The following is a 24,002-nucleotide window of genomic DNA, read 5'->3' on the forward strand; positions in this document are numbered from 1 at the left end:
GCAGGAGGGAGTGAAGGAGGGAAAAATCAGAGCATGAGTCCATAAATCCCTTGGGTAAAATGATCCCTAGTTTCAAGGGCAAATCTCTGCCCAGGTAGAACAGAGCCTTCTCCAGCATAATGCACTCTTTTCTTTCCCGTGTCTTTCAGAACTGGTTAAAGTCCTATGGCTATCTGCTTCCCTATGACTCCCGGGCATCCGCGTTGCACTCAGGGAAAGCCTTACAGTCCGCAGTCTCCACTATGCAGCAGTTTTACGGGATCCCAGTCACCGGTGTGCTGGATCAGACAACAATCGAGTAAGATTTGCATAGGACATTGTGCCTTTGAACTTTCCAGGCTTTCATTTGGGTTCATGTTTGTCATGGCCATGCCCATTCTACCTTCCTATCTTTTACTCCTGCAGTGTCACTCATCCTGGGTCCCCTTTCCTATGTGAGCTGGGGATGTGCTCTGCCACAAACTTGCTGTGTGACCTTGGACAAGATGCTAAACTCTTCTGGGCCTCAGTTTCCTTATCAGTACAATAAAGGGTTTGGTTATTAGATGGTCTTAAATCTCCTCTGACTCTAATAACCTGTAGGTCTGTGAATCAGACCTCTGGCATTCCCTGAGATGTACGCATCTCTCTTGATACAGAGAATTCTTGAGTGATCACGCAAGTCCTGTTCCACTTTTCCCATTTATCAAACATCTGCTGAATGCATGCATGTGCCAGGTGCTGGGCTTGGGCCTATGATCCCTGTCCTCCAGAGGCTCATCATTTAGTGAAAAATACCAGCACCTAGCTACACTGGTCTAGAACTCAGAAGGAAATACTGAGTTCTATGGAGATACTTAGGAGGTAACACTAAATCAGCCAAACCACAAGGATGGTTTTACACTCAGGGAGAGTGTCAAGAGGAGGAAGAGAAGAGCGCTAGGCGTGGAACCCACACAGCAAGGGGAGAAGGACCAGCCTGAGAAGTGGAGGAAGCCTGGGTTGGTGACACCGTGGCAGGGATGGGGGATGGTCAGCAGCGTCAGCTGCAAGGTGGCCAAACAGGAGGCCAAAAGGGGTCTGCTGGGTTTAGTAACAAAGAGGCCATTGAAACCTCCATGGAAGCTGGCGGCAAAGTCAGACTGCAGTGGGGAGAAGGGAAGGTGAGAAGTGGGGTTGGCAAAAGTAAGGACATCTTTCAAGAAACTGAACAGTGAAGAGAAGGAAGAATAGATGGCAGCTAGAGAGGGATGAATTCTGGTTTGTTTTAAGATGGGAGAGAGTCGAGTATGTTTTTTGGCTTTTTTTTTTAAAGGAATAGCCATGAAAGTTATTAAAGCTGTTTATGAAAAACCATTACTGCCACAAAGGCATGGCCAAGAGCTGGAGCATTTCCCAAGGAGGTGGTGAGGGGTGGGACCTCGAGCTCGGGTGGAAAGAGACAGCAGGGCTGAGGAGGATGCGGGAAGTCAGCAGAGGACAGGAAATCCAGCCAATTGTGGGTCCCTTGGGTGAGTCACTCCTTGAGATGATCATCTCTCTGGGCCTCGGCTAGTTCATTTATAGAGGGGAGTGTTGGACTCTCAAATTCTAGTTTCCATTTTCCTAAGCTTCTAAGCTTTTAAAATTTGGTGAGTCTGGAGTATTACTGTCCTAAAATTCTGTCCAAACATTTTCTACTCCTAAGATTGTCTGATTGTGAGATGGTGAAATTCTCAGATAATACATTTGACTGCTCCTACGATCTTGCGAGTACAGCGGACTTCTTGGCCCTGTGGCCTCACGAGCGAGCAGTTAAAGGGAGCCTGACCGCCTTTCAGCATGGAGGTGATTCTGTGCAGGCCTCGAGGCAGCGCATCCTGGGGCAGGACCACTGATGTCTCTGCTGAGGCACCACCTGGCCTTGGGTTTTGCTCTGTTCCAGAAAGCCCCAGGCCTGTTGGACAGGGTTCTGAGAGTGGCAGGTGGCGGCGAGAGGAGGAGGCAGAGGGATCATCTGAGGGAGGAGGGCGGCAGTTCCCACTCACCGTTCTGCCCCACCTCTTTGTAGGAAGGTGGGGGGATTGCAGGTTGGGAGGCATCAGAAGGAAGGTGCTCTTACCTCATCCCAGCCCTGAGTGGGGAGGAGTCTGGAACTTAGAGACCTAAGTTTCAACTCTAGCTCTGTGACCTTCAGCAGACACTGCCTCTCTCTGGGCCTGTTTCCTCCCTGGGGGCCCTTCCAGGTCCCGCTCAGCCTCACTGTAGCAGAGGTGGCTCCTAATTCTCTTCTTAGATACTATTAGTGAAAGGAAGCTAAATTAGCACTGTAATGCTTTCTCTTTTTTGGAGGGGAGTAATTAGGTTTATTTATTTGTTAATGGAGGTCCTGAGGATTGAACCCAGGTAGATTACTAGCACTTTAAAGTATTATTTTTGAGTGCCTACCTTGGGAAAGGTCACACATGAATCACTCATTCATTCATTCAACAAACATAGTTCCTCTAACCCAACTTTGTGCTAAGCATGGTAAAAGAACAGAAAAGAAAAGAAAAGCCCCAGCTTTTGTTAGTTAAATTGCATTAATTAATAATTCATTCATCCGTTCAACAAAGTTCCAGTCCTGCCTCACTGTTGGTTATGTTTTGCAAGCTGCTCTATTTATCTGTGTATCTTCTCCTTTGTCTGTAAAATGAGAATCAATAATTTCTGATTACCTCACAGAGTTAATCAATTTTTTTTTAGAAAAAGAAAATGAATAGTGAACATTATAAATGTTTATACCAATGCATGTTATTATTACTATTACGTCTTTTATTATTGATTTCTGAGTATGGACACTCTAGGCAATGTAGAGTGTACAAAAATGAGTAAGACTGGGTTAAGTCCCTCAAGGGGGCTTTTCATATTTGGTTAAAACAGTCTGTGTCTCTTTTTCTCTCTATTACCAAAGGCAACTGCTTTCAACCACTGCAGATGAGGTCAGCCTGTCTTCCCTCCCAGCAATCCCAGTCTACAGTTTAGTGAGTTGGTCATTAGGGTGGCATAGGGACATAAAATGCAAAGATGGCCCTTCCAATCAGCCAAGATCTTTTAAATCTCCTACCTGGCCCCTTTTTTATGCCCCCAGTGAAGTCCCAGGCTTACTGTTTCCTAATGCAACTTAACTTGACAACAGACAGTTATCAGGATTTACTTAATTCCAGGCACTGGGCTAGCTTCTAAGGACACAGTGATGAATATGACAGAGTTTCTGTGCTCAGAGAGGTCACCATTTATTAGAGGCAATAGACTAATAGATTTTAAATCATAATATAGTATAGGAAGTTCTGTGGATATAGTATAGGCTAATATAGTATAGGCTAAGTCCTACAGTTGTTCAGCCACTCTTTGAACACCTAGAGGGAAAGGGAATTTGTTGTCTTCCAAGCTATGCCTTTCTTTTTACAATGGGATAGTTCTCATTCATCCATTCATTCATTCAACAAATCATTCTCAAACACCTTCTGCGTCGGGCACTGTGCTGGCACCGGGGGTACAGGCAAGGTTCCTAACCTCATGGAGCTTAGAATCTGGTAAGAGAGACAAAGAATAAATAACAAGCTGAATATAATGTAATTTCAAGCAGTGATACACACTATGAAGAAAAATTAGGCAGAATAAACTGATAGAGGTGGGAGGGGAAGGCTATTTTAGATAGGGTGGGCAGGGAAGTTCTCTTGGAGAGGGTGACATCTGAGCAGAGATCTTAATGAAGTAAGGGAACCAACCAGGTGAAGAAGAGCATGGCAAGCCGAGGGCAAAACAAATGCAAAGACTCTGAAGTGGGATGATCAGAGTGTGTTCAAGGCACAGCAGGGAGGCCATTGTAGCTGGAGAAGCGTATGTGCAGGGAAGGAGGGTGAAGGTGTCCTCGGAAAGAAGACAGGGGCTAGATCACACAGGGGCTGTGGCCAAGGTGATGGATTTGGATTTTATTCTAGGTCTTTGGGGAAATCATTGAAGGGTTTAAACCAGGGAGTGATGTGATCTCATTACATTTATGGAGCATTTTCACATATACTCACTCCTTTGAGGCTCCTCTCAATCTAAGAGCAGCAAGAACTATAATTCTTGTGTTGCAGATGCAGAAACTGAGGCTCATGTTGATTCAGTCACTTGCCTGGGCTCCTGTGATTAGTGGGAGCGCTGGAACGAGGAAGCCCATGTCTTCTGACTCCGTCTCTTACACAACAGCGCTTCTTCATATTCAATTATGAGTGAATGAACTGATGAATTGATCAGTCAATTGTGATCCTGGTGGGGACCCCATCAGAGCCAGGGACGCAGAGTCAAGGTTAAGCGAGCACATTGCCAGTCAGCCTGGGACTGGGGACTCTGCAATGCCTTCCTAGAATGTCCAGTGACTACAGTATTTGTGTGTATGTGTGTCCTCTCTCCGCCCAGGTGGATGAAGAAACCCCGATGTGGTGTCCCTGATCACCCACATTTAAGCCGTAGGCGGAGAAACAAGCGCTATGCCCTGACGGGACAGAAGTGGAGGCAGAAACACATCACCTACAGGTATCTTGAATCCATCTCCTACTCCTTGGCTTTGGCTCCGTCCTCACTCTGTTTATTTCGGCCTGAGTTTCTGAGGTTCACACTGTAGGTGGGTCTGTGATCAGGGCCAGGTTCTGAGAGCTTATGACATTGTCCCGTCCCCACTGTAGCATCCACAGGCTGCTGGGTTTCCAACTTCAGGTTTATTTGGTCCTTAAGGGGCTCATGAGTTATGTTCTGTTTGGATTCCTATAGTTTTTAGCTGCAGAAAGTGGGGTATGGATGGTTCAGTAACTTTCACCTGGGATAAAGAACCACAGTTGAACTCAGCCTCCCTATCTCTGCTTGCCAAACCCCACTCCCTCCAATCTAGATCCCCTCCCCAATTAGCCTGATGGACTTCAACTGAGATGTCCAGCACAGAGTTCCTGTTGTTTCTTAAGGAGTGTAAAGAACTGGGAACTGAATTATGACAGTGTCATCCCTTGGCTGTCTAGGAAAACCAAGGGCAAAGCAGGATCAGACTCCACGTCAGACCAGTGACCAAGAGCAGGGAAGATGGAACCCATCGCAGCAGACACAGTCATCAGGACTCAGATGGGGTGGGGCAAGGGCCAGGCATGGGGCAGGCTCAGCTCAGCCCCGGCTGGCACCTCTCAAGTCTGATTCCACCTCAGCTGGATCCCCTGAGTTCAGGAGTAGGATCTAAGACAGAGATCCTTAGAGTTGAGCTAAGGGCTCTCCTGCTCACAAGCTGTAGGGACCAGAACAGGATTTTTTCCAGAAATCTGACAAGAGAAGGAAACTTAAGAAGAATCTGGGCTAGAAACCTAGATAGACTCTTAGAGTCTCCTGAAGAGGCCGACTGGATCAAGAGAAAGAAGAACTGGCTTTTAACCCATCTCTGACCTTAACTTCTATCACCCAGCCTCCCTGGGCTTCAGTTTCCTTAGCTATAAAAGAATGGGTGAATGAATAATCTTCGCCCCAGGTGTTCACAGGGCAGAGCAGCCAGGGTGGTGATGCTCCATTGTGGAGAACCATGCAGTCTAGACACAGTAACCTTAAAGAGTTAAATCTATAACTGATTCAATCAGTTGCCACCCTATACCAGCTTCTAGGTAGACAAACAGCAGTAGTTGGTGCCAAAGATTTTTTAAAGGGATGTTTCACTTAAACTCTCTACTGTTTAAATGTTTTTATAACTTTTATAAATGTATATATTTTATGTATTGGGAGAAAAACTTAAAATTTAGAAAATGCCATGCACCAACTTAATTTTTTTCTACAAATTCAACACAGACATTTTCAGAGATCAAATATAAACCACTGAGTAAGGGGCGGGGGTGGGGACCCAGAGCCTTGCCTACCCAGCCTCTTCTTTAATCCCTGGGGTACCTCAGCAGAATTTTAGGGTTCAAAATTTGAAGACCACTGGCCCCCACAGTCTCTGATGTTTATTCAGGTCTGCCAGTCTCTGGTCCTCCCTATTAATCCTTCTCTCTCTCACCAGCATTCACAACTACACCCCAAAGGTGGGTGAGCTAGATACACGGAAAGCCATTCGCCAGGCTTTTGATGTGTGGCAGAAGGTGACCCCGCTGACCTTTGAAGAGGTGCCATACCATGAAATCAAAAGTGACCGGAAGGAGGCAGACATCATGATCTTCTTTGCTTCTGGCTTCCATGGCGACAGCTCCCCGTTTGATGGAGAAGGGGGATTCCTGGCTCATGCCTACTTCCCTGGCCCAGGGATTGGTGGAGACACTCACTTTGACTCAGATGAGCCATGGACATTGGGAAATGCCAACCACGATGGTAAGGTTATGAGGGGCAGGGGGTCAGCTCTGCATTGCTTGGCTCTCAGGGACAGAAGCCCTGAGGGACAGTTTGGAGGATACCATGGCTGAGTTCCCTGATTTCTAGAGATTCTTGTCCAAGAACTAACAACCAAAGAGGGTGGAAACTGGGGTCTCTGATAATATTCAACATTTGATCCATCAGGGCCAGGGCCAGAAAGATGGGTCAGATCACTTAGTAAATTGTCTTGTTGGACTGAGTCAGGAGGAGGGGTTAGGCCATGAATAAGAAGATAAAGTAATGGATCAGAGGCTGGAGAAAAAGGTAAAAAAGGCATTAAAGCTGAAAGTGGGGTCTGCAAGTGGTAGGCTCTGGCCTGACTGATGAGGGCTTCAAAGGCCATTTTGTGGGAAGACATGACTGACCCTCTCCCTGTCAACCTCACAGATGAATAACAGGCTTCATAATCACTCTAGCATCCTCTGTGCAGTAATAGTAACAATACTCTTCAGGTTGCGAGAGTTCCTCGTCAGTATTTACTCACGAGGCACTTGCTTAGTAAGTAGGCAAGTGTACATCATCAGGCCCATTTTTAAGATGAAGAGTTTGAGGCTCAAATAACATAGCTGGTAGGAGGCAGTGCCGGGCCTCAAACCGTAGTTCAACCACCTGGCCTCGTGACTGGGGTGAGTCATTCACCTTGTGTCCTCATCTGTAAAATGAGGGGCTGGACTGGGTGATCTCTAAAGTTCCTTTCAACTCTAATATAATGAGATGCCCACGTTCAAACATTTTAAAAAGATGTGGTCTTTGCCCTCTGGAAGTCCAGAGTTGGGTGAAGAGACAGGTGTGTGCGTAAGTAACCCTGTCACAAGGCAGATGCACTGAAGGATGGAGCAGAAGTGCCAAGAAAATGCAGTAGGGCTTGAGAGGAGAGAGGGACAGAGGATTCCATCCGATTCTGTTTCAGAGAATAATACATTAGAATTTGTATGTTAATATTCTAAGGCCTATGTCAAGTGTTTTCCACATACTGTATAATATGTATATGTTATTATCACCCCCATTTTACAGATAGGTAAACTGAGGTATAGAGAAACATTAAGTAACCTACTAAGGTCCCATAGTTGGTGAATGGTGAAATAAGGCTTTGAACCTGGGCATTATGACTCCAGAGCCCATACTCTAAGCTACTATGCTGTTTCCATGGCTCTCAAACTGCAGGGCACGCCAGAATCACCTAGAAACCTTTTTAAAGAACAGAGATTCCAGGCTCTGGGCCCCTAACCTCTTGCTGTTCAGATTCTCTGGTACTGGGGTCAGGCCTGGGAATCTGCATGTGGTTGAATAAATTCCCCCAAGTGCTTCTGATATAGGCATTTCATTACCTTGAGAAACGCCATCTTAGTCCCCAGAGTTACCCTAATTGGCCTGATCATAAGAATCAACAGAGGTTCTTGTTATAAACATGGATTCCCAGACTCTTCCCCTGGAGATTCTAATTCTTCCGCTTAGGCAAGTTTGGGAAACACTGGGCCCACTTTTCCCTTGGTAATGCGCCAGGCTGATAGCAGACTTGAAAGGCTGTTTCCAGAGGCTGTATCTGCTGTCTGTAGATAGGGACTGCCTCCTTGAGGACATTTCATATCTTTGCATGGATCAGTGATCTCGACTCCTGGCCTGTCAAAGGTTCAGGAGGTGATTTGGCTCAGCCTAGGCAAACATGAAACTGCTAAATTTCTCTTCGTTTCCCGCCCTCTTCTTTGGTCCTCTTTCCTATTCAGCCCCATTTCCTCTGCCTGGAATCCCTTCCCTTATGTCCTGGATGTGTTTCCTGGCTTTCTGAATGCCTGTTCTTTATCTCGTTCTTATTCTTGGATCAGTGTCAATGAATGGTGGTCTGTGCTAACTGATAAAAGTGTGAAGAGAAGAGAACCAACATTTTTGAGCCCCTGTTACGTGCCAGGCACTGTTAGCCGATAACAGCTATAGCCCTGAGAGAGATAAATGAATTATTAAAACGCTGTTGCCCAGAGAAGGCACTGGGAGGACACTCCTCCGCCCTGCCCTTCCCAGCTCTGGGCATGCATGTCCCACAACCACTCTGTGCTGGTGGAGGCCTTGAGCCAGTCTCAAAATCCTGAAAACTTCTGGTGGCGTGTGTAGGAAGGAGCTGGCACCTGTGGAGGGGCCTCCTCTCATCTGTCCCACCCCATCCTGACAAATGACTGACAGTTGGATAGAAATTCCAAGATAGCGAATGTCTTCTTTGGACTAAAGTCAGGACTTTTCTCTGGAAAACCAAACAGGAACTATCTAGATGCAGCTTATAACCACAGCAAATAGACCCCTATGAAGTGGAATGCAGCCATTGCCCTAGGATGGATTTTGGAAGGAGAGGAAAGGAACCAAGAGTGATGGAGCACCTGCGTGTTATCTCTTTTAATTTCCACATAAACTCAACAAAGGAGAGAGTGCAGCCTCCTGGGAACTTTTTGTTTGTTGGCTTTCTTCTCTATTCTAAATTACAGAAAATTTCAAACTGACGAAAGTAGGGAGAATGATACTATGTAGCCCGCAGGCACCCATCACTCTGCTTCAACAACGATCAACATTACATCAGTCCTATTTCATCTACCCTCCCTCCTCCTTTACTTTTTGGTGATGTATTTTAAAAGAAAACCTCAGGCACAATATCATCTCACCTGTTAATACCTTAGTATATACGTCTAGCAGATTATTTTCAAAACAACCACAAAATCATTATCAAACTTGACAAAATTAACAATTATTTCTTATATTGAATACCCAGTTTGCATTCATTTTTCCAAATACCTCAAATACTTTTACAGTTGTTTGCCTGCATCAGGATCCAGACAGCATCTGTACATCATTCGTGGTTGACCTGCCTCTGAAGGTTTCATTTACAGAATCACCTTGCTTCTCTTTGCCCCCATAAATTTGTTGAAGAAACTGGGTCATCTGTCCTGAGTAGAGTCATTCAGGCTTGACTAGATTCAGGTTCACTTTTAACATGTCTCTCTTCCCCATACATCCTGAATTTCGGTCATTAGATCTACAGGCCTGACTGGATTCACTTTTTTGGCAAGAACGCTTCCTGGGTGGTGCTGGTCCTCCCTGTTGCATCACCTCAGGAAGCAGGTGTGATGTAGGCTGTCCCACTTTTAATGATGTTACGGTTGAGCAGTTGGTTCAAGCCTGTCAGCCTAACCCAACCACTGTAAAATTCACCTGGGGAGCTTTATTTTGAAAAGGTTGCCTGAGCTTGAACCCCAAATTCCTGAATCAGAATCTCCTCCACCTGGGTTTAAAAGGCTCTCCTGGTGGGGAGGGTATATAGCTCAGTGATAGAGTGCATGCTTATCATGCATGAGGTCCTGGTTTCAATCTCTAGTACCTCCATTAAAACAATAATTAAATAAACCTAATTACCTCCCCCCAAAAAATAAAAAATAAACCAAAAAAGAATAGATTTGAAGTAAAAAAGAGCATAAAAATAAAATAAAATATTGCCTTTTTTTTTTGAAAAATAAAAATAAAAGGCTCTTCTGGAGGACCACTAGAATGTAAAGCTGATTCTGATTCTCCACCACTTTGGATTCTGTGTGAAGGGTGATCTGACCCACCATACCTTTAAGCTGATTTGGGGGAGTCTTCCGGGCATCCTCTGTTCTCATCTCTTTCCAATGAGTCAAGCAGTGAAGTCAGCAGAATTCAATAAGCTCTGCTGGGGAAGGAGCCCAACCCTGGAACGGGAGAGACGGGAAGAGTCATCAAGACCAGCCCCTCACAGGGGAGAGTCCTCCTGCACTTACTTCAGTGACTCTTCCCCACCCTGGGAGCTTGACCGGGCTGGGTGACAAGGAAGGTAAAGTTCTGAGTGGTTAAAAAGTTCACAGTTAGTGAGTGGCAGAAGAATAGGGGGGGAAAGCCAAGGAACAAAAAATTCCCAGGAGGCTGCACTCTCCCCTTCGCTGAGTTTATGTGGAAATTAAACGAGACAATATGCAGGTGCTCAATCACTCTTGGTTCCTTTCCTCCCCTTCCAAAAGCCGTCCTAGGGCAGTGGCTGCATTCCAGTGCATAGGGGTTTATTGCTGTGGTTATGAGCTGCATCTGGATGGTTCATGCTTGGTTTTCCAGAGCAAAGTCCTGACTTTCGTCCAAAGAAGACATTAGCTAGCTCAAACCCAGGAATCTGAATTTTTAACAATCACTCCAGTTGGTGCTGCTGCAGATGGTCTAAAGACCATGCTTGGAAAAACACTGAACATTTGGCACTGTTCTGTTCAGGCTGTTGTCCCCTTACCTCATCAAGCACAGAGCTTTCCCTCAAGGAGTTCATAGTCCTGGGGCAGAAGGGAATGTGCTACTGGCTATGATGTAGGATGGAAAGTGGTCAGTGCCATAAAGATGGTTCATATATACTGCTGGGAGAGTGTAGAGGAGGAAGCACTCACTGCCAGTGGGGGGAATCAAGGAAAGCTTCCTCAAGGATGTGGCATTGAGCTGAACTTTGAAGGAATAAGGCTATTCCATGTGGACGGGGCGGCACTGACTAAAGAATAGAGGCAAAGGGAAATGCTGTAACCTTTTGGTGGGTTGCAGGAGTCAATGAGATGGGACTCACCAAAGATGAAGGTTATAAGAGAACGGAAGGAAGCAGAGACAAGGTACACTTAAGTAGCCAAGTAGACTGTTGGGTGCTTGCTAGGAGGCCCAAGGACTTGAGTTCCCAGCTGACAGGAACTCTCCCTATTGAGGATACTGGTCCTTCAGACACAGCTCATGACCCTGCTAGTTAACAGTGATAGTGATAGTTCTGTTCCTGGAGGCGGTATGAGTGCTTTACGTACCTTGCCTCATGAATCCTCGCCCCATCCTTATGATGAAGGTACCATTGGTCCCTTCGTTTTACAGAGGAAGAGATTTGAAATGCCACACTGCTAGGACATGGCAAAGCCAGGATTCATTGCAGTCTGGCTCTCAGGGACTGCACTTCTGACCACTCTGCTTCTCTGCCTCTCACCCTCTTGGAGAGTGAAGCCCCTAACAGCCTGCTGCCCATTAAGTAAGCACTGGGGTCTTCTCCATCCCTCTGCTTTTCCCTACAAGCTCCAGGGAGTTCTCCTGCCCCTCCCCTCTCCTTCCAGCTCCCTAGAGCAGCCCCTACTTGACAGATCTCTCAGGTTTCCGAGCAACAGATGCCACCTCTCCAGCTCTCTTCTGCCTTTTGGTCCCTGGACAAACCTACAGGCCCCTTTCCTTCAAGGGCTTACTCCTGTTCTCTGCAGATACCCAGGCACGGAGGTTAACAGAGTAATAGACACAGGCTGAAGACAAAGGCTTAGAGTCTCACCAGGAGCTCAGAGCCCTGCTTCCTAGTTCCCAGCTGAGTTCCCTGTGGATGGCCCCTGAAGAAGAGCCTGGTCAGGAGACAGAGGCCCAAACAGTTTGTCCCAGGTCGAAGGACAGTCCAGGAGCAGAGCCAGAACTGGACCCCAGGAAGCAGAGCTGCCTTCCGCTGGCCCTAGCAGTTGCCTTTGTTTGGGATGGAGCTCAAAGATGAGCTCACCCTTCCCCGCTGCCAGAGGGACCAGGCAGGAACTGGGGGAGGCCTGGTATCCTCGTGCCAGCTTGCCCTTCCCCAGCAGAAGGCCAGCCCCAGGCTCTTGGCCAACCTTGCGCTGATCTTGCCTATCCCCCCTTTGCCGAAGGTACCGGTGGTGTTAGCAGAGCAGGAGGCATGCATGTGTGTGACTGGGTCTGCCCCGTGGGCTCTTCCCCCTTCCCAAGACCTTAGCCAGGAAGGACAAACACAATCTCTAGCCTCACCTGACCCTCATGGGCCCTCAGCCGTGCTAGGGTAGGGCAGCTCTGCCAGTGACACTGGGGCCAGAGTGGGCACTAGGACTCCTGACCACCTCCTGGGCTCCTGGCAGCCTCCCCTGCACTTCAAGGTGGCAGGAATGGGCTGTGCTGTGCCTCGAGGCTGGGCTCTAGAGGCAGGGCTTAAGGGGCATTCAGATGCCAGAGGTCAAGGCAAGCAGGAGTCTATAACTGGACATACAGGGGTCAGGACTGCTGATTCAACAGCCTGTCCCACTCCCTGCCCCTCGCATTTCTTTCACAAAGCTGGTGCTACTTAATCCCCCTCGAGTCAGGCCTGGCCCTGTCCCAGGCCTGATCCAGAAGCTCAGGGGAGTGGGCTTTAAGAGGATCTGATTGCTGGAACTCCTGTGTCCTTATGCTTCCTTTCTGGGCAATGGGCTTGTTCCAGGCACCAAACTTCTGTCTTGTGCATGGTAACAACAGCTGCCATGCACTGTCCCACCCTTTACATGAATTATCTTATCCAATCCTCACACAACCCCATTGTACAGATGAGGAAATTGAGGCTGGGAGGGTAGACAGTGAATCTAGCCAGATTCACAAAGCTGGCGAGGGCAGAGCTGGAAATGAACAAGACCTGCCTGGCTCAGGGGTCCACGCTGATGACCACTACGCCGCGTTCCTGCCTCAGCTTCACACTCGGGATTATCCGTGGCCCACTTTCAGCCCCTGAACCTTGTTGTTTCCATTTGCATTTGAATCCCTGTGTTGATCTTGGCCGCGGTTCAGTTCTCTCAGGACTGAGATGCTGCACGACCAAGGCCACGCCTGCCCTGGGTCTCTGAAGATGACCTCAGCCTGCCGCCCCCTGACTCCCCTCTGCTCGTCCCACTCCCTCCACCTTGGCACAGGCCCGCTTCATCTCTCACCTGGACCCCTCATACTGGCTTCCAAACTGACCCCACTGATGCCCCTGCCTCTGGTCTCATCACCCTCTAATCCTTCTCCAACTGCAACCAGAGGGACCTCATCATGTCACCACCCCCACTCCTGCTTAAACCCCCCACCAGCCAAGAAGCCAATCCAAATTCCTTTGCATAGCATCACAGAGCCCTGCTTGCCAGCCTGGCTGACCTCATCTCCCTCTGGCCCTCCCCTCCGGCTTTGTTCCAGAGCCAAGTGGAATGAAACTGCTTGTCCCTGGATCTTGTTTAAGGCATGCCCTCTGCCAGGAATGCCACCCCCACTGCTCTCCCTCCCCTACCCCTGAATCCATCCTCCCAACTAACTTCTTATCTTTCAAGACTCAACTTAAGCTTCACCTTTATGAAGCTTTCCCTGAACATCTTTTCTTCCTTCCTTCATTGACTCTTCCCTCAGAATCCTCACTCGACCCTTAGAGACAGCTAGTGAAGCACCTGGAGCACTAATTTTGTTTCTCTGTCCCTATCTGCCACTATATAGAGAGTTCTGGAAGGCAGGGATGGGTCTGATTTCTCTGTATCCCAGTGTCCAGCATAGGGCCTGATACGAGGCTTATGCTTGTGACTGACAGACACCTAAGTGGGCGCCCTGGGCACCTCTCCATTTCCCTCTCCACAGGGAATGACCTCTTCCTGGTGGCAGTGCACGAGCTGGGCCACGCGCTGGGACTGGAACACTCCAACGACCCCAGCGCCATCATGGCACCCTTCTACCAGTACATGGAGACTCACAACTTCAAGCTGCCTCAGGATGATCTCCAGGGCATCCAGAAGATCTATGGTGTGTGGCCAGGGAGAGGGGCCGTGGCTGTTTCCTCGGCGCTGGGATAGGGGGTCGGGGGAGCTGCTGTGCCTCTGATCGCTGTCTGGCCTTTAGAGGCCTGTGACGTCTTTGCTTAACCAGAGAGGGCAAGGCTACTCCCGCCCTCCTTTCCTGCACACTTGGGAAACCTAGGGGAGGGTCTGAGCTGCAACTGGGAGGGACAAAAGTGAGCAGAGGGCCACCCACTCCCCTTCCACACACCTTCCTCCCACCTCCTGTGGTTCACACTCAAGGGGTCCCATCCCTAGCCAAGAGATTCACACATCTGCCCAAGTAACGGTGATACAAAATGATGAGTATTATTACCAGAGCTTTTTTTCTTAAACAAGAAAAAATGAGAGACTAGGCTGACAATCTTGATAAGATCTGAGAGGTTCTTGTCGAGACAGTTGAGATGGGAAGATTCCCAGTTTAGTAAGCAAATGCATGTCCACATGACACATTCCCCCACAGCCCCCAGGCTACGGAACATAAGAGGAAGTCTCCCTCTGAAGGCCCTGAGGACCACACAGAGGAGGTGGCCCCACTCAAAGCCCGGAGGATGGGGAGGCTCTCCATAGGTGAAGCAGCAGAGAACTGGATGGGGTGGTGGGGACTGGAAGGCATTTTGAAAATAAAATGGACCATATTTGCTGATAGATTAGACATAAGTGTGAGGGGAAGGATTACACCAAGGCTTCTGGGTTTTGTAATTGTGGAGTAATAGGACTGACCTCTGTATGTCAGAGATCTGGGCTGGAATATTGATTTGGGATCTTTGGTGTCCAATAAGGTAGCCACTAGTCACATGCGGCTCTTTAAATTTAAACTTATATTAATTAGAATTAAATAAAATTAAATTTCCTCTGCCACACTAACACCTAGTTGCTTGTTTCAAGTACTCAATAGCCACATGTGGCTAGAGGGTACTATACTGGATGGTGCAGATATAGAGGATCTATGTCATCACAGAACATCCTATTAGACAGCTCTAACATAGAGGGTCTTAAAAGCCATGAACCTGGATGAGATCACTTAGGGCAGAGATTCTCAACTTGGCTGCCCATTGGAGTCACCTTGGGATTTCAATTTTTAAAATACTGATACCCAGCCCTCACCCCACAGAGATTTGGCTTTAATTGGTCTGGGGTGTCTCCTGAATATCAGGGGCTATAAGAACTCCCTAGGTGATCCCTTAGCCCAAATTGAGAAGTACTGACCTCAGGACCAAAACAGAGAAAAAGAGAGAAGAGGACCCAGGGGTACCTCAGCTTTTCTAGCAGGGTGGATAAGCAAAGGCTGCTGGCAAAGGAGGCTGAGAAGGAACAGCCCAGGAGGTAGGAGGAAAACCAAGACAGTCCAGGGTTCTGGAAAAGAGAAAAGAGTGTTTCAAGGAAAATGTTTCTATGACCTTGCTACTCAAAGTGTGGGCCCCAGATCAGAAATTTTGGCATCACCTGGGAGCCTGAAGAAAGGCAGAATCACAAGCCCCACCCCAGACCCTCTGAGTCACAATCTGCATTTTATCAAGACCCCTGGATGATTCATACTAACATCAAAGCTGAGTCAAATAACCCTTGGATTTAGCAACATGGAGATCATTGGTGATCTTGACAGCAGTTTCAGTAGGTGATGGGGCAGGGGCCATTTGGAGCAGGATAAAGAATGAAGGGGAGTACGGAAATGGGACCAGCGTGTATAGAGGGGAGCAGAGAAAGAGCGTATGGGTCACTGAGCCTAAGAAGGGACATGTTCTCTCTTGTAACAGGAGAGAAGAAAGAAGATACCAGATTTAGGGATAGAAAGAGGAGGGTTCCTATTTAATGGCTATTTTCAGCTATTTTCTCAAAGATTGGGGAAGGAAAAAAAAAAGGGAAAGGGGGCTGGAGGCTGGCGTGTGACGGACATGTCTTAGAGCTGCCTGGGTGATGATGAGGCTGTGGCAGTGGGAGGCTGGGAATGGCTGGCCCCACTCTAAGACACAGACCCTCTCTCCAGGACCCCCTGCCGAGCCCCTGGAGCCCACAAGGCCCCTCCCCACGCTCCCCGTCCGCAGGATCCACTCACCATCGGAGAGGAAGCATGAGCGCCAGCCCAGGCCCCCTCGGCCACCCCTGGGGGACCGGCCATCTACACCGGGCACCAAGCCCAACATCTGTGATGGCAACTTCAACACAGTGGCCCTCTTCCGGGGCGAGATGTTTGTGTTTAAGGTAGGACCTAGGTGCTCCCCTCCCATTCTTTTCCCCACCATGGAGCAGAAGGCTGCTACTCTGGGATCAGACCTGTTAAGGGGCCTGGATGGGAGCTGGCCCAGAGGCCAGGACACGGGGTCTCTTTCTGGTGCTGCTGGGTGAATGGACTTGTTTCCAAGAGGGAGGGGGGAAGAGTGGAGACCCTGCCCCTTCCCAGGGGTTAATGCTGGGGAAAAGTGCTGGAGACCAGCTTCTGGTCTGTGACTCTGAGCAGGTCACCTCCCTTGTCTGGACCCCAGTTCCTCCACCTGAAAGCTGGGGAGTTACTTCTCTAATGAAGGGTATGTGAAGATCAAATGAGTCATGGCTGTCAAGATGGTGGCTTGGAGTAGGGACTGATGCAGCGGTGTCTGAGTCTGTCTCCATGTCCTGCCAGGGCTGAGGTTGGTTCCTGACAGAAAGCTGGCCAGGCTACATATTGTCCCTTGTCCTGCTCCTGTCACTCTAGCCATGGACTGGCTTGGGGTCAGCCTACTTTGTGTATTGTAGCTGGGTTCTCAGGAAGACAGACTCTGAGGCAGTGTTTGGGATGCAGGATTGTGACCAGGGAGTATCTTTGGTATTATTATGATTTCTTTTTACTAGAGATACTGGGGATTGAACCGAGGACCTTGTGCATGCTGAGCAGGCGCTCTACCACTGAGCTATTACCCTCCCCCAAGGAGTACCTTTAGGACCCATGTCTGTGGGAAGGAGGGGGAGAAAGCAGGACTGGGCAGGAGGAGAAGATAAGCAGAAACTAGGCCCACTGCAGACCCGGCCACCCCCACAGGGAGTTCTGGAGTTAGAATGGCTCATCAGAGTTGTCCCATGTTGGGCCCTAAATGGCTGGAACTTTATCCAGTCATTGGATGAGGAAGGGTGTGACCTTGGGGGAGTTCTCTGAGGCTGAGGCCAACCCAGAGAGTTTTACAGTGGAAAACTGCCTGCTGACCACACTCCGGGCCACCACGGCAAGAGGGCCTCCACTAAAAGGGATTTGGGAAGCATATCTCTGTCATACAGGGTGGTTGTGGAGGGCTGCCCCACTCCCCTGTGGAATCCTCCAAGCTTTGGATCTGACCACAAGAATCAAGTGACAGGGGTCAGCCCCAGTCTTGCCCTCACTGAATGGCTCTAGGAAAGTCACTTGGCCTTCCTTAAGACTCTGTATATCTCAAATCTACTTAACATGGGGCTGTGAAAGTCAAAATGAGGTTTAAAACACTGGATGTGAAAGTGCTTTGTAAAATACCTTTCCAAAAAAAAACACCAAATCATTTCTAGCTTTTATACCATCTTTTACAAACCACATTCATTCCTCTGCATCCTTGGATCCTCCAACCGAACAGTCCCCAGGCAAGTCTGGGTTTTATCACCCACATTTACACATAAGAAAACTGAGGTCCTGGGAGGTGACAGGCCTCACCCAGACTGCCTACCATCCAGGGGCTGCAGTGGGACAAGGCACCAGTTTGGGGGGGAGGGCTTTTTTCACACTCTCAGCCTATTAAGCTGCCATTTTCTCAACACCAACTACATGCCCTGTTCTATTCTAGGCTCTTCACCTATAATCTCTTATCTGACCCCCTTTCATTGCCCCCATTTGCAGGTGAAGCTCTTTAAGTACTGGGTCCCAGGTCATGCAGCTGTAAGTGGAGGTCTTGGGGAAATTTCCACAGCTTACTTCCCATGGTCCTTGCCCTCCTGAATGGAGCCAGCCATGAGGAGCACATTTTGCCCAGGCTCAGCAATTACCCCTTGCTTCCCACAGCCTGGGGTGTGGCCCTGCTGATGTCAGTGACTCTCTGCTGCCCTCATGTGGTCATCCCAGGCCCTGACATCATCTCTTCCAGCTCCACATCTCCTCCCACCAGGCCTATCTGCTGGCTCTGTCTCAAGGCCCACTGGGCAGCAAGCATCCTCAGGAGCCTTACATGAAGAGAGTTGATGAGCATCCTGTCTTCCAAATAGAGCTTTGAAAGTTAGAAGCTGTAAATGGACAGACTTCATGGAAGGTTGCAAGGCTGGGACCAGGGGAAAGTGTTGGGTTGTTGGAGTCTCAGCCCCAGGCTGAGATCACTGGATTCAAAGGCTATGCCTCTTTCTCTCCTCACTTAACCCCCAGGATCGCTGGTTCTGGCGCCTGCGCAATAACCGGGTGCAGGAGGGCTACCCCATGCAGATTGAGCAGTTCTGGAAGGGCCTGCCTGCCCGCATAGACGCAGCCTATGAAAGGGCTGATGGAAGATTTGTTTTCTTCAAAGGTAATGTAGCCTGTATGGAGGGACCTGGGAGGGTTCCCTGCCCTTCTCAAGACCCTCTTTTCCACCTGTAAACTGGAAGAGGCAAGGTGAGAGGCAAATGCCCTGCATAGGTCCTTCTAGCCCTAACAGAGACGCTGACCTCTGACAGGACAGATCCCTGCAGGCAGGCAATAAATAATCTGGGGAAATCAAGTCAGAGTGTGGTTGTTGAGGGTCTGTATGTGCCAAAGTTGGTGGGGCGACAAACCTCACCCACATGAAGTAGAAGGTGGTCCAGGCAACTGAAGACCATCCAGTGCTCCATGGAAGGCCATACTGTCAGTTCTGTAAGAGCCTGGAGGGAGGCGGTCACACAGGCTGGAGAGGTCAGGGAAGGGGGAGCTAGCTGGATGGCAGGCCCACCCCGTGCTAGGTTGTTTCACTTCAGTTATCCTGACTCGGGCCAAGCCTCAGAAGGGCAAGATACAGAGAGTTAGTGAGAAGCAAGGAAAGCATCCCAAGAGGAATGAGCAACATGGGCAAAAGAGCAGCTCAAAGGGCCTTAAAAGACCCATGGGACAGCCATGAAGCCCCACCAGAGAGCTGTGAGAAGTGGCCTGGAAAGGTGGTCAGGGGAGAGTCCTGAGGAGCCTTGGTTGCCTGGCCAGACTGTGGCCTTGATCCATTAGGGCAGTGCTGGAAGTTCACTCACTGTTTCTGAGCAGCAGCGAGCCAGGAGGCAGGCAGCAACTGGGGCAGAGGCGGGGAGGCCGTTTCTGAGATGGCTGCTGGAGTTGAAGAGAGAGAGTCTGTAAGGCCTGTACCAGGGAGGAGCAGTGAGGCTAGAAGATTAAGAAGGCCTCGTGAGAGGGTGAGTGCCAAGAGGAGAAGGAAAGAGAAGGTCAAAGGTGATGCCACCTTCCTAGGGGCCCTGGGAGGCAGAAGCCTGGTGAGGGACGGAGCCTGTAGGGGAGATGAAGAATTCTGGAAGCTGACTTGGAGATGCCCAGAGGCCGGTGGGCGATCAGGGTCCTGGGTCTGGTGCCAGGTCCACTGGGAGAGCAGCTGTGGGCCTCAGCCTCAAGATTTGTGTCACTGGTGGAAGGTTGGGGGAATACTACGTGTGTGAAGACATGAGAGGCTGAGGTCACCCAGAGAGAAGAAAGGAGCAAGTCACATGAGAGGAAAAGAGGGCGGGGCACCGAGCCTGGGCAGCATGGGCCGAGTAGCTTGGGATCTGAGACTAGATTCTGGCTTCTTGCCCCCGAGCTCTGCCTGGGCCTAGGGGCCCCAGCCTCTGCCGCAGGGATCAAGCAGGTCTAGGCCTGTTTCCCCTGATAGTCTGGCTCCATGAATGACTTCAGGCACATGGATGATGGGCAAGTGGCTCTAGCCACAACCTCTGCCAGTGAATGACTGGGGACAGCTAACCTGGATCTTCTTGGTCACAGGTGACAAGTACTGGGTGTTTAAGGAGGTGACAGTGGAGCCTGGGTACCCCCACAGCCTGGGGGAGCTGGGCAGCTGTCTGCCCCGAGAAGGCATCGACACAGCTCTGCGCTGGGAACCTGTGGGCAAGACCTACTTTTTCAAAGGCGAGCGATATTGGCGCTACAGTGAGGAGCGGCGTGCCACAGACCCTGGCTACCCTAAGCCCATCACCGTGTGGAAGGGCATCCCACAGGCTCCCCAAGGGGCCTTCATCAGCAAGGAAGGATGTACGTAAGGGTCTGGCCAGGTTGGGGGGGGTCTAATTTCATGTGGGTCTCATCGGGGCCTGCGGGCATAATCTCAGGGTATCCAGGTTTGAGAAACACTGCCTGGTGGCAAAGACATATTCACACAGTAAATGAATCCTCTCTTACCAGCTACCAAGTCATAACTTCTTATCTGCAGGGATGCTTTGCAATAGAGAGATGTTTTCACAGACTGACTTAATTTCCTCAGACAGTATTTCTCTAACAGTGGTCCTCAGATGTACTCTACGAGTTCCTCGCATTATCAGACCTGAAATAATGGATGTGGTAGTTCAAAGGTGCTTTTTCACAGGGCTTGAAGATAAGAGAGAGAAGCCTTTTTCATTTATGAGACATTTCCTCAGGTCCTCCTGCAGGCCAGGCTGGCTCACAGCCTCTATCCCCACCAGACTAAAAGCTTCTCATGAGGAGGGGTCGGGTCTTGCCAGGTGCAGAGTGGGTATCCATGAATGTTTGTTGAATCCATCTCCAATGATCTGGTCAAAAGTACAGACTGGAGCCAGTCTGGTTGGTTTCATATCCTGCCTCCACTACTTACTATGAGTTTGGGCAAATCACTTCATTTCTGCATCTATAAAATGGGGTAATAATGGTGCCTACTTCATAGGGCTTTGTGAGGACTGAGATAAATTATGTAGAGCACTTGGCCCATGCCATGTAAGTTTTAGCTGTTATCATCATCATCATCTTGTCAGTGTGTTTTAGTTTATATGGAATGACAAGAGTCATTCATTCATAATAATTATTGAGAGACAGGTTGTGTGGGAGGGCTGGGGATGGAGCTTGGAACAAGACTTGCATTGCATCCCTGGCTCCCAGTCTAGAGGCAGAAAACAAATAAGGTGGCAACAAATGCAGTAAGGGAAAGCACTTGTGAGAGAGCATGTAGGCAGAGGGCCACATCAGAGAGGGTCATCAGGAAGGGCTCTCCAAGGAGACGTCACTGGTTAAGAAAGCCAACAGCTACAGGGGCAGAGCTGCTATTTGGTGGCTCTCCTGTGTACCTGATGCTTTACACACATGGTCTCACTCTCTGGGGAACCTCAGAGACAGGTGACATCAAGAACTTAAGCCAATGAAAGTTCCAGCCAGGGTGGGGAGCCAGCCAACAGGAGAGTTGCTCTGCCTCTGTGGACTGGCTGGGCTGATAAAGCTGCTGCAGTGGGGCTTGTGGTGGCTGCCAAGCTCTGCTGCCTCCTTTCCTTCCAGCCCCTCCTCCAGCAGGGTCCCAGCAACCCTGCAATCTGTGTTGCAAACTCATGTGTGCTAAGCCAAAAAAATCGCTGATAATCACAAAGAGGTGGCATCCACTGTTGACAGGAGGAGTCTTGCTCACTGCCTCCCTTGGCTTAGGCAGGAGCTGGCTCAGCCCTAAAGCTATGGAGACAGTGCTGTCCAAGCCCTAAGTTGGGGGCTTGATCTGACCCATGTCAAGGGGCTGTGGGGAGGATGGGCACAGTATGACAGAGCTGTGCCCCCCAGACTGAGGAGGGTCCTGTCTGGGAGGCACAAACTGAACTTACTAATTCTACTCAGTGACTCCCCAGGACCTTTAAGATGACAGTGGGTTGTTCCAGGTCCTGGGTGCCCCTCTGCAGCTGGGCAGGTCAGACTCCGTGACCAGCCACACTATCTGCAGGGTAAACCAAGCACTGCATACCTCCCACCTCCAAGTGTTCCAGTACGCCACTCCCACCACCTCATGTGCCCGTCCCTCCTTCAGGGCTCCTCTGGGGCTCCTCCCGGGTGGGAGAGGAGCCCCTCCTCCACGCTGCTACAGCACCCTATGCCCTGTCACACTGGCCTAGGGCAGGTGCAGGAAGTGCCTGGGAGTGGTGATACTGGACCGTGTTTCTGCAGATTATACCTACTTCTACAAGGGCCGGGACTACTGGAAATTTGACAACCAGAAACTGAGCGTGGAGCCAGGCTACCCACGCAACATCCTGCGTGACTGGATGGGATGCAACCAGAAGGAGGTGGAGCGGCGCAAGGAGCGGCGGCTGCCCCAGGATGACGTGGACATCATGGTGACCATCAACGACGTGCCAGGCTCTGTGAACGCAGTGGCTGTGGTCATCCCCTGCATCCTGTCCCTCTGCATCCTGGTGCTGGTCTACACCATCTTCCAGTTCAAGACCAAGGCAGGCCCTCAGCCTGTCACCTACTATAAGCGGCCAGTCCAGGAGTGGGTGTGAGCAGCCCAGAGCCCTCTCTGTCCACTCGGTCTGGCCAGCCAGGCCCTTCCTCACCAGGGTCTGAGGGGCAGCTGTGGCCACTGCCCACCAGGGCCAGCAGGGCCCCAGGCCAGGGGTCATGTAGCTGAAGTGGTGGTGCCTTGGCCTAGGCTGAGCATGGGGCAGGGAGTGATGGTGGCTGTGCCCCAGGGTGGGTGTCTGGCACCCAGCTGCCAGCCTTCTGTCCTGAGTAAACTGTTCCCTAGCAAGGGAATAAGTCAGGCCCTATAGGAAGCAGGGACCATGCCAGGAGGAGGCCCTGTTGTCACTGCATCATGTGGTGTCCATGAGGTACTACAGCTCCATACCTGGCTGGGCCCAGCACCTTCTGTGGGAAACCAGCTCTAGCACTCTCAGCCCCATCTGGGAGATGCCACCAGTCCTGGTCCCCCGTTGCCAACACCTGCTGGTCAGATGTCCCCTCACCCCCACCTCACTGTCCTCCAAGGCTACAGGACCGCTACTGCCAACACAGTGGGCAACAAGTCTGGGTTTCCCCTGCTGGCAACAGCAGATCCCTCAGGAAACCTGCTCCACATGTCAGGGTCTCCTCTGAGACCCAGGATTTAGGGTCACAAGCTGCAGGCAGGGCTGTGGCCCAGCTGGGTCTGACAAGGACCCAGCTGTCACGTCGTGAATATTTCAATGTCCTGTCACTATTGTTTAAAGTCCCATTCTGCAAAGGCTGCTTGAAGCTTTAGGTGAATTAGAGGTGACTGTCTTGGTGATGAGGCCAGCCCTCCCTTCCAGCGATAAGGATAAAGGTGCTGCTAAGGCCACTCTAGTGCCCAGACACCCAGGAGCTGGGCCCTGCTTATGAGGCTAAAGGGCTGGAGCAGGAGCTAACCTCACCCCTGGAGGCTGATCTGAGTTTTTAACCATCCTTACTGCCCCATCCCTCTCCCCATTCCCCTACTCCCCAGCCCTGCTCCAGCCTGTGACTTGTGGCCTAGGGGCTCAGCCTGACTAGTTAGGTGAGACAGAAATGGCTCCAGGCCAACACTCTCATGGCCTTGGGGTAAGGGCCCAGGGCAGCCTTCTGAAGTGCTGAGCCCATGCTCTGAGACTACAGCTGAGACGGACTCAATCTCTCAGCCCAGAAGCAGTGTTTATACCATGAGTTTGGCCCTCACTAACCCAGCTCACTGGGCCCTTCTTCCTGCACTGCTTCTTGAGAAAGGGCACCAGCAACTGGTAGCAGCCCCAAGCCTAGGGGCCTGCCCTTCACTGTCTCCAGCAGGAATGCTGAGGGCTTGGCTTGCCTCACTCCAGCCCAGTAACAGGCAGCCCTGCATGTCACTGAGGAGCCGTAGGCAAGACCAATGGGTTCAGCGATGTCCACTGGCTCTCTGCCAAATCCAAGGGGAGGTGTCAGTCTTCAGGTGTTACCAGGGCCTGAGATGCCACCCTGGGCCTTGCCTCCACCCTGTGGCCTCTGGGCTTTGGGTCCGCTTAACCTGTAGCAGACAGGGACTCCTGCTGCCCTGGGAGCTGTCTCAAGCAAAATCGCTCTTGTCCCAGAGGCACCTACATGGGTCCACTGTGTTCCCTGTCATCATCCTTGTTTTTTTCTCATTTTGGCCAAGGGCG

At 50.2% G+C, this 24,002-nt stretch overlaps 1 protein-coding gene across 1 annotated transcript in view; it reads left to right on the forward strand.

Moving 5' to 3' along the window:
• Positions 1-23,943, forward strand: part of MMP24 (matrix metallopeptidase 24) — a 42,223-nt gene extending 18,280 nt beyond the window's left edge. Inside the window, exons 2-9 of the mRNA XM_032462172.1 lie at positions 150-298; positions 4,405-4,521; positions 6,014-6,318; positions 13,756-13,917; positions 15,937-16,151; positions 18,301-18,439; positions 19,870-20,136; positions 22,036-23,943. Of these exons, the coding sequence (XP_032318063.1) occupies positions 150-298; positions 4,405-4,521; positions 6,014-6,318; positions 13,756-13,917; positions 15,937-16,151; positions 18,301-18,439; positions 19,870-20,136; positions 22,036-22,373 (1,692 nt within the window). The 3' untranslated portion in view covers positions 22,374-23,943. The remainder of the gene's footprint in view (positions 1-149; positions 299-4,404; positions 4,522-6,013; positions 6,319-13,755; positions 13,918-15,936; positions 16,152-18,300; positions 18,440-19,869; positions 20,137-22,035) is intronic.
• Positions 23,944-24,002: the final 59 nt, after the last annotated feature.

The sequence above is a fragment of the Camelus ferus genome, chromosome 19, assembly GCF_009834535.1.
Source record: "Camelus ferus isolate YT-003-E chromosome 19, BCGSAC_Cfer_1.0, whole genome shotgun sequence".
Classification (NCBI taxonomy): domain Eukaryota; kingdom Metazoa; phylum Chordata; class Mammalia; order Artiodactyla; family Camelidae; genus Camelus; species Camelus ferus.